The sequence below is a fragment of the Diabrotica undecimpunctata genome, chromosome 9, assembly GCF_040954645.1.
Source record: "Diabrotica undecimpunctata isolate CICGRU chromosome 9, icDiaUnde3, whole genome shotgun sequence".
NCBI lineage: Eukaryota > Metazoa > Arthropoda > Insecta > Coleoptera > Chrysomelidae > Diabrotica > Diabrotica undecimpunctata.
Window position 1 is genome coordinate 16853560 of NC_092811.1, and position 13901 is coordinate 16867460.

The window sequence follows — 13901 nt, forward strand, 5'->3', positions numbered from 1 at the left end:
TTGTGCTCTGTGGATTTTAGAAAAGCATTTGACAATGTCAATCATGAACAATTGATAGATATTCTGCGAAAGACAGGTATTGACGACAGGGACATTCGAATTGTGGCAAACCTATACTGGGGTCAAACAGCAAGAGCAAAAATTGGCAACGAACTCACTGAAAGTGTGCAGATCAAAAGAGGTGTCCGTCAGGGGTGTATATTATCCCCACTCCTATTCAATATTTATTCCGAAGAAATATTTAACAAATGTATGGAAAATGCAAATGAGGGCATAAAAATAAACGGCGAGTTAACGAACAATATAAGATATGCCGACGACACGGTGATCCTTGCCAGTACCATAGACGAATTACAGCAGGTAATGGAAAGAGTTTATTCAGTTAGTGAGGAATACGGCCTGAGCCTCAACTTCAAGAAGACAAAGTGGATGCTGATAAGCAGGAAGCAACAGCCTGCTCGACAGTTACGGATAAGTAACATACTAATTGACCATGTAGAATCTTATGTGTACCTTGGCACCAACGTAAATGCAAATGGGAACAGGCCACAGAAATTAAGGCGAGAATAGAACGAGCTAGAGCAGCATTTAGCAATATGAAAAAGCTCCTCATAAGCAGGGATTTGTCTCTTCCCCTAAAACTACGTCTAGTTAAATGCTACATTTTTCCGATCTTACTGTATGGTGTGGAGGCCTGGACGCTGACGGAGACGCTCACGAGAAAACTAGAAGCATTCAAAATGTGGGTGTACCGACGCATTCTTCGTATATCCTGGACCGAACATGTCACCAACATAGAGGTAATTCAAAGAATCGGAAAGGAGAAAGAAATCGTGAATACAATTAAACAAAGAAAGCTTGAATATCAAGGCCACATATTGAGACACGATAAGTACCGTCTACTGCAATTGATTGTCCAGGGAAAAATAGACAGTAAGCGAGGGCCAGGCAGGAGAAGACACTCGTGGCTCCAAAATCTGAGGAAGTGGTTCGGGCTCACATCGGTCGAACTATTCAGAAGCGCCGCAAACAAGATCAGAATTGCCATGTTAATAGCCAACGTTCGCAACGGACAGGGCACTTGAAGATGAAGAAAGACGACAACGATGATCAATAAACAAAGCACAATATTGTCTGACTAAACTCGGCTGTGAGGATAGTTCGAATATTTGCCACGCAGTTCTAGCGCCGCAACTGTTTACCGCAGAAAGAGAACTTGTCCTGGACTAGTTTACTTTCTGCAGTAAATAGGATATTAAGCGTTGCCATGCCAATACAAATATACGGACGTTTTTCCTTTTTGTTGTAAACGTTGCAAACTACTGGAAACAATTTTAATAAAATACACAAAACTCGTAGATATTGGACATGATGCCTTTCTGCAGTTAGCGATTCATATATATATATATATATATATATATATATATATATATATATATATATATATATATATATATATATACAGTAAGGCCTCGTTTTGTGCGGTGGATACGTTCCAGAGAAAAGCGCATATAAAATAAAATTACATAAAAAAAGATATTACTTGTCTTTTAAAAAGTTAAAAAGTAGGGATACATCCTGTAGCCTACTAAAATTACATAAAACCAAGACAAAAACAAAAAAGGGTTCCAGAAATTAAATGAAATAGGCTGCATGGTAAACTACTTTGAATATTTGAAAGAAATTCAGACAAAAGCTTAAAAAAAACTGGTCGATATTTCTATTCGTTTGGTTGACTATTTTTAATTAATAATATCGTGTCGATAAACAGGAAAACAGGGAAACCTGTTTATTTTACAAGCATTGTTTTCGAAAATAAACTAATTATTTATAAACTTGGTCTTCAGGTGGATGTTTTTTAAAGTTGTCTCGTTCTAAAACTTGTTCATAAGAGTTATTATAACTATTAGAGTAATTACATTTTCTGTACTATATCATAAAACTTAATATTTTATACTCTTTTAGAGGTTTCAAGAACCACAAGAAATATAATTTGATTTATTCTACCCCATCTTGTTATTTAAAGAGTATACATGACAGTAAAATTAACCTAACATTGAAAACAGATGATTTTTTTCCATACAGTACTGACGAACATTCCTTCTGGACGGGATATTTCAGTTCAAGACCTACTTTAAAGAGGTTTGAAAGAGTTGGACATAATATACTGCAGGTAAGCATTAGGGTTGGATACGTTTTTATTACCTAATATCTACAGAATAGATTTATTTTTAAAGACCTAACTGTTACAGTCTAATGATCGATCAATCTAAACAAACTTCTTTAGTCTACCTTTCTGGATACCGATAGCCACATTTATCTTAATGTAAGGTTTCTGGGTGTAGGTTCTTTTCAATATTAATAGGTCAAGTACCATGAGAGGCCGGGAATGATGCCGTACTAGGAGCGATAAAGGTCTTCTACGCCCTACCTGGAACGAGACAAGGAGCCTCCTTGCTGATGAATAGAGTGTGGATGTATGGAGAATGAATGAATAAAGGTAGTGCTTCAGAAGTTATGCCGGCCTTACAGCGGCCATTCTACTTCCGGATCGCTGTATGACAGAGAAGGGTCTAGTTTAGCAGGTAGGCGTTCGACGTAGACTTTGCGACGAGAGGGCATTTTAAAGTACCTCGGGAACTATCACCGGGAGTAGAACTATTCGTTCTACGAAAAACGAATCCTGCACTAAGGTCAGTCAGGCGGCGTCCTGGACTGAGATGTCTTTTGACGATTCCAGACCCCCTCTATAAAGACAAAAAAAAATAAGTAATAATAATACAAGGCAATAGAATTGTTTACAACCATCACATGTCAATGAGGTGTTGGATGTTTTCCTCTGTGTTACTTGCCTTCCTTCCTCTTCTACCATTTTTGGGTAACACGTTGTACCTCGTCTTCTGCCTGCACGAAGTATCGCTGAGTGTGTGACTATTTTTCATACTGACTGGTGTGACAATAAAATCTCCTAATAGGCCCCGAGTTGCCTCTTCCTTGAATTTGGTAATCGTCATGTTGTGTCAGTTAGGAGCTTTATCGATAATTTTCTGTACCATTTTATTCCTTTACGTAATGGCGAATTGTAGCTTTTCATTTGATCTGATATATTAATGAAGCTTTTATATTTATTATATTCGATGACATTCTTTAGCTTTACAACATCACCGCGTGCCTTTTACATTGTGATCATTTCGTCAGCACATCTCGCTTGTCCCTTCACTTCTTAATAACGATGCTCGAATTACTTTGTTCAGCTACATGTTTGCCTACTTCTAATTTTTTGGAAATGACGTTTTTGGAATTATATTTGCGGTTTGCACGTAGCGTACCAATCATATAAATTTTTCAGCGTAGGAGTTCATGTGCAAGTGTGACAGAACTGTAGTAGTTCTCAATCGCAAGTGTTCTAGAGTTTGGCTACTACAATTACAGCCCCTCTTTAGCTGTTTTTATTAGCTAATAAGAATTTAGTTGTGTTCATTGTCGGATGTTTCTTTTACCTTATATTCCTCTCTTTCCCTTTATCTTTCCGGTTACTATTAGTTGCTATTTTGGTACTTATTATTTCTCAGTATATAGCCTAGGTATAAAAGGCCTAGTATGTAGTCTAGGTACAATAGGGAGGCTGCGAATAATGCAAGTGCAATGGAAAGGGTAATTCCAAATATTGGGGGACCTAAATCCCAAAAAAGGGCCTTACACGATGTTGGGCAGTCGATCGTCCTCTAGCGGCACCAGTCTGGAGTGGGGCGGTAGAGATAACGGCCTACAGGAAGCTCATGACACGAGTTGTGCTATTGTACAGTACAAATTTCGAAAAGATAGAGACTTAAGACTGAGCTCTGTGGAATAAGCTTTGGAAAATTCATTTAAATAATCTTCAAATGACAGTCATATAAAGAATTTATCACTTGCTATGTATATATGTATTTTTATTGATACTGGTCGATACTGGTTTTATAAAAACTATTGATTTATTTTAGGCTACAAAACAAATGTATGCTTTAAGTTCTAATAGTAGTCATGACGAAAAGTTAACTGATCTTAATCAAGCCATGGGCACATTGCAACATCATAACGCCATAACTGGTACACAGAAAACACACGTCACTAGTGATTATGTAAGAACGTTAACAGCGGCCATTATAAAGGCAGAAGAACCAGTTACTGACATAATAAGGTTTGTAAACTTTCCACCGATTTTCTTTATCTCTATTATTTTTGTTTGTTTTGTTCTGTAAATTGTAAAATATTAAATTCAAGTGTACAAAAAATTTCACTTCTCTTTAATATCTAAGGCATATCTAGATCAAAATACACAGTAAGCAGAAATGCTTCTTCTTTTTGCATCATCCCCTATAGAGGTTGCTAAACAACACGGCTATTTGCACTTTCAAAACTGCTGCACGAAATAATTCGACCGATCTAATTCCGAACGATTCACGAAGGTTTTGCAGCTAAGAAATTCTTTTACTTCCCACGGGTCTTCGTCCAGCTATCTTTCCTTGCATTATTATCTTAAGAAACTCATATCTTATGCCTCTAGAACCAGGAACTCAAGTTTTCTTGTCTTTAGAGTAAATATAGTTTCACGTTCAACATTCAGTTATTCCTACACTCTCCCTCATTTGTGACTCTATACATCTAGACCACTTAAAGAACATGGCATTGTAGAGTAATATTTCAAAGACCTCTATCTTTTTAAGGAGTTTATTTTTTAGCTTCTGACTTTACACGCGGTATAAGTGTATAACACCTAACCATTCTTTCCTCTTAATGTTCTTCCACACCCTTGATACTTTTATATAGACATGCTTGTGGTTTTTCTTTACCGAGTTTCAAATACCGTAGTCTTTTAAGGTCTTTAAACTGACATAAGACGTGCACAAGGGTAACCGATAAGTATCCTCTTCTGTCAGGCTCGTAATACTTATTGAACCTACATTGTTCAGTCAGCAGCCTTACTATGACCCTGAAAGTCTTTCGATTGTAGATCAGTAAGTTGGTTGTTAATTTGGTTAAATGTCCCTTAATGACCTCTTTAACCTGTCTTTGTTGTGATGCATTGCTTCACCATTTATCAGTGACTGCTCTTTTGTACGTCCCCACTGCAGATAAAGATGAAAATGAAATAGAAGAGTTCTACAATGACATTAAAAAAGCACTAGACAGCACCAATAATAGAGATAAAAATAACAATGGGGGATTTTAATGCCAAATTAGGAAAAGGTAAATTCCAAGACATTATTGGTGAATTCAGACTAGGAATAAGAAACGAAAGAGGGGAAAGACTGACGGAATTTTGTCAGGAGTTTGAAATGATAGCGACAAATACATTCTTTCAGTTACCACCACGTAGATTATATACATGGAAATCACCTATGGATAGCAAAGAAAAAATTATCAGAAACCAGATAGATTATATCCTTATCAATAAGAGATACCGTAACTCCATCAAACCGGCAAAGACATATCCAGGAACAGATGTGTCATCAGACCACAATACAGTAATCGTAAAATTCTAAATCCATTTAATGAAAATAAAAAATTAACAAAAGACACAACAAATAAGCACTCTGCTAAAAACCCAAATATAAAAGGAAAACTAACGTTGAAAATTAACGAAGAGTTAAGCAAAACAATAATCAATGATAATGAAGATTCCAACGAAAAATGGGAAACATTTAAGAACACATTAATGACGCCAATTAAAGATACGCTGAGTAGTCTCAAAATCGATGAAGCTCCATGGATGACAGATGAGATCCGGCAACTAATGGACAAAAGAAGGTCATACAAAAACAAAAATGTAAACGAATGCAAAGCCACACACAAGGAGATCAGGATAAAAATACGGGCAGCTAAAGAGAAGTGGTACAACAACAAATGTTTAGAGATAGAAGAACTCCAGAGAAATCATGACAGTTTTGAATTGCACAAAAAAATTAAAGAATTAGCAGGTATAAGACGGTCCAACAATAGTAAAACCCTGGTTAATACGAATGGTAAAATAATATCTGATATCAAAGGCAAACTAAACAAATGGAGAGAATACGTCCAAGAATTGTTTGAGGATGACAGGACACAACAAGATAGCATGAACGATTGCGAGGAACATGATATAGGTCCAAATATAACTAAGGATGAAATAATACATGCAATAAATCTGGCAAAATCTAATAAAACTGCGGGGCCTGACACAATTCCAACTGAAATAATTAAATTAATATCAAAAGATCAGATCAATGTATTAATAGACTTATATATTACTATATATAATACGGGTATTATTCCGAGAGATTGGCTCAAATAAACATTTATTACATTACCACAAAAACCTAATGTAAGGGAATGTAATGACCACCGTATAATTAGTCTAATGAGTCACACACTAAAAATATTCTTAAAAATTATTCATTTAATAATTTTCAGAAAAGTGGAAGAAGACATCACTGAAACTCAATTTGGATTTAAGAATGCCATGGGTACACGAGAGGCATTATTTGGATATTTGGATTTAACGTCCTCATGCAAAGATGTATGGATGTAAACCAACCACTCTATGTTTGTTTTATTGATTACAATAAGGCGTTCGACAAGGTCCGACACAACCGTCTTATACAGTTACTTAAAGATAAACACATTGACAAAAAAGACTTAAGAATAATAACTCATCTCTAATTTAACCAAACAGCAAAAGTCAGAGTAGGCAAAGAACTTTCGGAGGAAGTAGAGATAAAAAGAGGCGTAAGGCAAGGTTGCATACTCTCTCCCTTATTGTTCAATCTATATTCGGAAGAAATAATTAAAAAATCACTGGAAAATGTAACAATTAGAATAAAAGTCAACGGCAGACCCATCAACAATATCAGATATGCCGATGATACTATACTAATTGCAGAGAATATACAAGATCTACAGACACTTTTAGGTAATGTAGTAAATGCTAGTGAGGAAAGCGGACTAACGCTTAATGCTAATAAAACAAAATTTATGACAATTTCCAAAACACAACAACAAGACATTTTAAACATAAGAGGGGTTCTAATAGAAAAAGTAAAAAAATACAGATATCTTGGTACAATTATTAATGAAAATAACGAGTATACAGAAGAAATAAAAATGAGAATTGGATAAGCTTGGACATTTAATAAGATGAGAAAAGTATTATGCAGTAGAGACCTTAGTTTGCAACTCAAAATAAGAATATTACGTTCATATGTGTTTTCGGTGCTGCTGTATGGGATGGAGGCCTGGACCTTAAAGAAAGAGATGAGCGATCGACTTAAAGCATTCGAGATGTGGACCTACCGAAGAATATTAAAAATAAGTTTTGTAGACCGAATAACAAATGTTGAGGTCATCAGAAAGATGAAAAAGCAAAGATGAAAGATGAAAGATAAGAAAGTTACAATATCTCGGCCACGTTATGAGAGGGGATAAATATGTGTTGCTACAAACCATAATTCAGGGAAAAATACAGCGAAAACGAAGTATTGGAAGAAGACGCATCTCCTGGCTCAACAATCTGAGAAAGTGGTATAATTGCAGTTCCGTCGACTTGTTCAGAGCTGCAATCTCAAAAGTGAAAATAGCTGTGATGATTACCAACCTCCTTAGAGGAGACGGTACTTAAAGAAGAAGAAGAGCTCTTTTGTGTATGCTCGCAATAGCAAAGCAGGGCTCCGGGACAACTATCAGTGCAAAAGTGCCTTGTCGGTATAGTTTATCAGCCTTCTCATTCTCTGCTTAGCCTTCTTGTCTTAGAACCCAGACTAGTGTTAATCTATTCCGACTTTTTACCTGGTAATAAACTATGATATATAAAAACTTTATTTTTGTTGGAACCTAAATCTCATATGGATGATCCTGTCCATTGCTAACTCAATAGTTATTCAGTAAATCAAATAACTTGTTAATCTGTTTTAAAGTAAATTCTCAGCAAGAAATGATATGTGGGTTATTGCTAATAGTTTCGTTTTGTTGCAGTGAACTTCTGGAAGCTAAAACGAAGTTAGATTGGAGCCTTAATTCATGTCTCCTTACTAATGTTAGCATATGTTCTACGTCTCAAAAAAGCGATAAGTTTGTTGTTGCTGTTTACAATCCTTTAGCATGGAATATTACTCATTATGTCAGGCTGCCAGTCGAAGAAGGAGAATACATCATTAATGGACCAGATGGTAACGTTTTTAGTTAGATTTAAGTTAAGTGATTTTTATGAACGCGAATCAAAAAACAAATGAGAATTACATAGTCGTCCCGAATAATTATTATAGTTAAATTTCAAATGTTTTTATAAAATTTATTTGTCCCATATTTACTAATTGAATAAGTTTTTTAGGTAAAGAAGAATATGACCTAATTGAACCTCTTAGCAGTTTTAGTTTTGTTAAAATTAAGAACGAGCTCCCCAGTGCTTTTGAGCTTATATTTGCAGCCAAGAACGTTGAACCGTTGGGTTTAAAAATATATCATATTGAAAAACAAAACAAAAAAGTGGAAAAAAATAATCAAGATCCATCACAATTGAGTACTTTCAAATTGAACGAAAAAACTAACCTTCTTCATAACGTCACTCTCAACGATATCACTCTAAAAGTAAAACAGAACTTCTTCATTTACAAATCTGGTATTGGAACAGCTGATGACAATCTTGCGAGATCTGGGGCTTATATATTTAGGCCGACAGAAGATAAACCTGAAGAACTTACCGATGTTACATTAGTTAAGACGTATATTGGAACATTCGTTGAAGAAGTTATACAAAAGTGGACTAGTGATAGGGCTGATATTTACCAAGCTATCAGGTGGTACAAAAATGAAAATTATATAGAACTAGACTGGCTGGTTGGAAATATTAATATGTAAGTTTTTTCATAATAATTGTGTCTACGAGGACTTATTGATTGCTGCTATGCGGTGCTATCAACAAGTCCTCCTAGACACTTCGTCTCAGGACTAACAATCTCAAGCGAAGTCTTATGTTGCCATGTTATCTATTTCTGTTTTAGTTAACTTAAACATTATAGTTTATAAAGTTAAAAAACGTGACTCAAAGGTAATTTAATAACATTTAAAGGATTATTCAGATGATTATTCCATCATCAGCGCTATCCAGATAGCACTAATGATGGAATATTAATTCCGAAAACATTCTGTGATGTAGCCCGATAGGGTTTTTAATATTATACCTTTTATAAAGAAATTTTTAAACAATTTTTTTGTAATACAAAATATAGAATTTTTCATATAAAAATGATTGCACGTCATTCAAGATTTACGACGTTCAGAACCTCACAGCGTTGCCAAAACATCAGAATAGTTAGTAAGTAAGGAATTTTTAAAATGTGAACTATTTGTCAAACTACTGTATTAACAGTAAATACACTTAGTTTTAAGACTACTGCAACACACTAAAATACATAAGAAAACATTTTAATACAAAATTATATATTTTAAATTTTAAATTTACCTCTTTTAGAGCATGAATAGTAAAAACGTAACGCCATTATTTCTTGTTTAAAATAATCTATCTTATATGAAAGCTTATCAGCTTTCTACAGACTATTCAGTTGTTTTGGCATAGCACAATCACAATACACAACAATAAATAGTTTTAAAAGCTATTAATCTAAATTTAATATGTATTAATAAATACAATTTATTATTATATAATATATTATGACCAAATTGTGTAAGAAATCAAAACATAAACAAAATTGTTACTCTAAAAAAGCGGCAACACTATATATAATTTACCACACGCTGAACTGTCATTAAAATTTGAAGTATTCCCGTATCAGTTGCGTACAATTGTCTAATCTATTTAATTAAAATTATTATTTTGTGAAATATTAGACTTAGAATTATTTCATAAAATTTATATTATTAATAATAACAAATGTTTTTGGTTATTTAATCAATATAATTCTAAAATTCCCAATATAATGATGATTACATTTTTCTGATTATTATAACATGTTGACGCCTATGAAAGATCAAACAGTTCCGTATAGGTTTCGTATTATTACCTGTGTTAGAAAAATTTGAACTCTAGCTTGACGTTCTGGAAATTTTAAATATAAGTGACGTCATTTTACATAAATTGTGACGTGCAACGTTTTTACTTTGAAAAATGGTATATACAACCAGCTACAGGAATTTAGTTTCCTTGTGGATAGTATAAAGCTTTGCGCTACTCTAGTGTACACGGTCTATTGTATCATATTTTTTTATTTATTATTATTTTATTGTAGAAAAGATAACGTAGGAAAAGAAATAGTAAGCCGTTTCGAAGTAACCGATTTCAATAATAAAAATATATTCTACACTGATTCTAATGGTAGAGAAACTATTCAAAGAATCAAAGATAAAAGAGGCGATTATAGTTACGATCCTACCAAGGAACCAGTTGCCAGTAACTACTATCCAGTAACATCAAAGATAGTGGTTAAAGATGAAGAAAAAAATATACAAGTGGCGGTTCTTACTGACAGATCTCAAGGTGGTACTAGTTTAGAAACCAATCAAATAGAGTTAATGGTAAGTGTATTTTTTCAAATTATAATTAGGTGATCCACAATTTTGAACTAACGTTTTCGTGAATATTTTAAAAGTTTACTGAAAATCTTCCTAATTGTTTGAATAGTCTCCCAAAGCCACTCCTTCATTTGGCTCTCTTGTAGAAGCTGCTGACTAGCATGAGCTTAGAAAATTACTTTGGACATTAAACCATTTGTAAAGTTTCTTAGAAAGTACAATATAGCCCCAATGTCGCTATTTTCAACGGAATTTTAGGCATCTTTAGGTGTTACATAGTACGTTTTTTTTTAGTGTTTTTAGCTATCTTTTCCAGTAACGATCACGTTAGATTTAAAAAATAACATTCAGGAGTATAACTACATGGTGGCTACCCAAGATCTATCCAATAATTCATCCATTCTTTCTATAATTAGGGCAGAGGATTTTTTTCAGTCTTAACAACTACCTTTTTGTTACAATTTGTTTAACCATTTTATTTTTTCTGTGATCAATACTAAGTTAAAAGTATAAAAGCAGGGTATCGAAGTGTCTTCTCCTTCTTCTTTTTATATAGACATGACTCTGTTTGTTTTTCAATGTGCCTTCAGTAAGTTGTCGTTCCATCGTTTTCGTGGTCTTCCTACTGATCGTCTTCATATTGGGGAACCGTCTCCTGCCGTCTTTACTACTCTATTTGTTGTCATACGGCTTATATGATCGTTCCATTCTACTCTTCTATGTCTTAGCTAGTCCTTGATGTTCTCCACTTTGCATCTACATTATATAACTCTACTTCCAGCTCTGTCCCATCTCTGCTTTTTGTCCTGTCAAAAGTAGTCATCAATAATAGACAACGATAATCGAAGGCTACTAATACATAATCGTTCATATCATGACATTATTGGCGTTAAGGCTTCAGAGTACTCCAATACGCTGCAGTGGAACGAAATAATGAAGGCAATGTAGGACAGATAATGTACTGGTTACCTGATAAATGTGCTAGTGAAGTATCTGTTTAAGAGAAGTATTATGGTGAAGAAGGGCACGATCATTGACGTAACCGCCGGGGTCCCTCAAGGATTTGTCTTGGGCCTGACGCTATGAAACCTGGCATATAACGGGGTTATGAGCTATGGATATGAAGGAGATACAACCACTTTCGCATTCGCGGATGACCTGGCTGTGCTAGTAGTGGCGTGGGATGAGCTAGATCTCAAATATACGGACTAAAATTCGCGGCAGAGAAGACTGAAGCCATCATTCTGAAGAGAAAAAAGAAGAGCAGAAGTGTAGAGTTACGATATGCGGGGTCGTGTCGCCGCATATTGTAGTTCCACACTTTGTACCCAAGAAACACGTAAAGTACCCAGCACTGACTTTGCACCAGAATAGAAAATGGAGATAGCACGTGCGGGAGGTAGCTCGGAAGACTGCGAATAGTGGAACTGCATGGGGGAAAGTGATGTACTCAAATCCAAAAGGAAGAGGGACTTTCACGGTGTTGTGCAGTCAATCGTCCTCTACGCGGCACCAGTGTGCAGTAGCGCGGTAAGGATAACGGTCTACAGAAAGCTCATGATACGAGTGGGCAGAACAAGTCTGCTGCGAGTGATATGCGCCTACAGGACTGTGTCTGCGGTAAACTTGTGAACTATCGACTGGATGTTTTTCGCTGCATATGTTGACAGTGGAAAGAAAATAGCTGTAGGAGAGACGAGAACTAAACCTTACGATGGTCGAGAAAAGACTGAAAAGGGAAAGATCAATTAAAAGATGGCAAGAAGAATAAAACAACACAGATGTGGCACAGTGGACAAAGATCTGTGATCACAGGCGACTGGATTATTTCTTAACGCAAGTGCTCACAGGACACGGGTACCTTAGGGCCTACGTCTCTAGGTTCGGAAAGGCTGACATGGATGAATGCCTATACTGCGGACACTCAGACACTGTGACACATTTTATGTTAGAGTACAATGGATGGAAAGAAATAGAATGGAAAGAGAGACGGGTGTGAATTTTGTTACAGTGAGATAATGATTAAACATAAAGCAGGTTGGACTAGTGTACACAAATACAGTATATAATAATAATAATAATGTTCTATATAATAATATTATTCTATCTACTACTGGTGTCATTTCCAAAAACCTCCTAGAGAACATAAAACAGTTGGGTCTAAATGAACATTACTATAAGGCCATGCAGAAAGCTGTACTCCTCGTGACGTCCAGATGTGTACGAAAATTTTTGGGAGATACTCCAACATACCAAGTCATCTAGGGCTCGATAACACGGAAAGAGTCCCACCAGAGTTTAATCCTTTTGATACCGTAGGTATCTGGGATGAATGAATTTTCCCTTTAGAGGGAGTGTGAGCCGTATGGCTAAATCTGGACATAATAATAATATAATAAAGTATACCAGTGCAGTCAACAAGAAAAAAGAAGAAGAAAAAAGACAGTTGGAATAACGGCAAAGGTAAGAGGGAAACATGCTGGAAGTTGAAGTTAAAAAAGTGGGTAAGACTGTATGAGTTAGACTGTGTGAGTCAGATTGTGGGGCAGGAGAAAATGGCCAGCTGGGCGTGATGCCGTACTAGGGTACTATGAGGGTCTTTCACGCTCTGTCTGAAACGGTGTTTTTTTTTTCCATGAACCAACTCAGTTCTCAGGACCAAAAAAAGGAGACACGGGGAAATGGGACAGGAAGCTTTATTCTGTGGAACAGTCTGTGGATATATGAAGGTAGTGCTTCTAAAGTTTCTAAAATGATGCTGGTCTTACAGCGGTCATTCTGTTTTCGGATCGCTGGATGACGGAGGAGGATCTATTTTAGCAGGTAGGTAGTACTTCTGAAGTAATGCTGTCCTTACTTCGGATCGCTAGATGACGGAAGTTTTATTTTAGCAGGTAGGCGTTCATCAAAAAATTGGCGTCGAGAAGTCGATTTAAAGGACCTTTGTACCGGAAGTATGAAGAACAAATCCTGCACAATCAGTCAGTCGGCATCTTGGACTTAGATGTCTTTTAAAGATTCCAGACATTCCTTTATAAAGACAAAAAAATGCTTCAAAATAAGAGTATAAGTGCAACACGAACAGGTTCTTCTAACATAAAGTTGTTCATAAATATAGATGAATAAATATACAGCTCAAGAATAGACATCCATATTCTACGAGATAATATTAAATAAAATATTACACAGCAAAGTAATATACAAAGAAATATACACGGAAATTGAGATATAATTAAAAAGTATTTCAAGATGAATATATTAGCAACTATGTGATCAAACCATTTTGGAATTATAATAGGAGTCATAAAAGGAGATATTCAGAGTCCGGTACGCTAAAGCAGGTAATTTAATTGATACAT

At 35.4% G+C, this 13901-nt stretch overlaps 1 protein-coding gene across 1 annotated transcript in view; it reads left to right on the top strand.

Annotated features, from left to right (window-relative positions):
- LOC140449598 (lysosomal alpha-mannosidase-like) overlaps window positions 1-13901 on the top strand; it is a 44137-nt gene that overhangs the window by 24747 nt on the left and 5489 nt on the right. Inside the window, exons 7-11 of the mRNA XM_072542820.1 lie at window positions 1966-2173; window positions 3984-4180; window positions 7990-8183; window positions 8345-8867; window positions 10260-10545. Of these exons, the coding sequence (XP_072398921.1) occupies window positions 1966-2173; window positions 3984-4180; window positions 7990-8183; window positions 8345-8867; window positions 10260-10545 (1408 nt within the window). The remainder of the gene's footprint in view (window positions 1-1965; window positions 2174-3983; window positions 4181-7989; window positions 8184-8344; window positions 8868-10259; window positions 10546-13901) is intronic.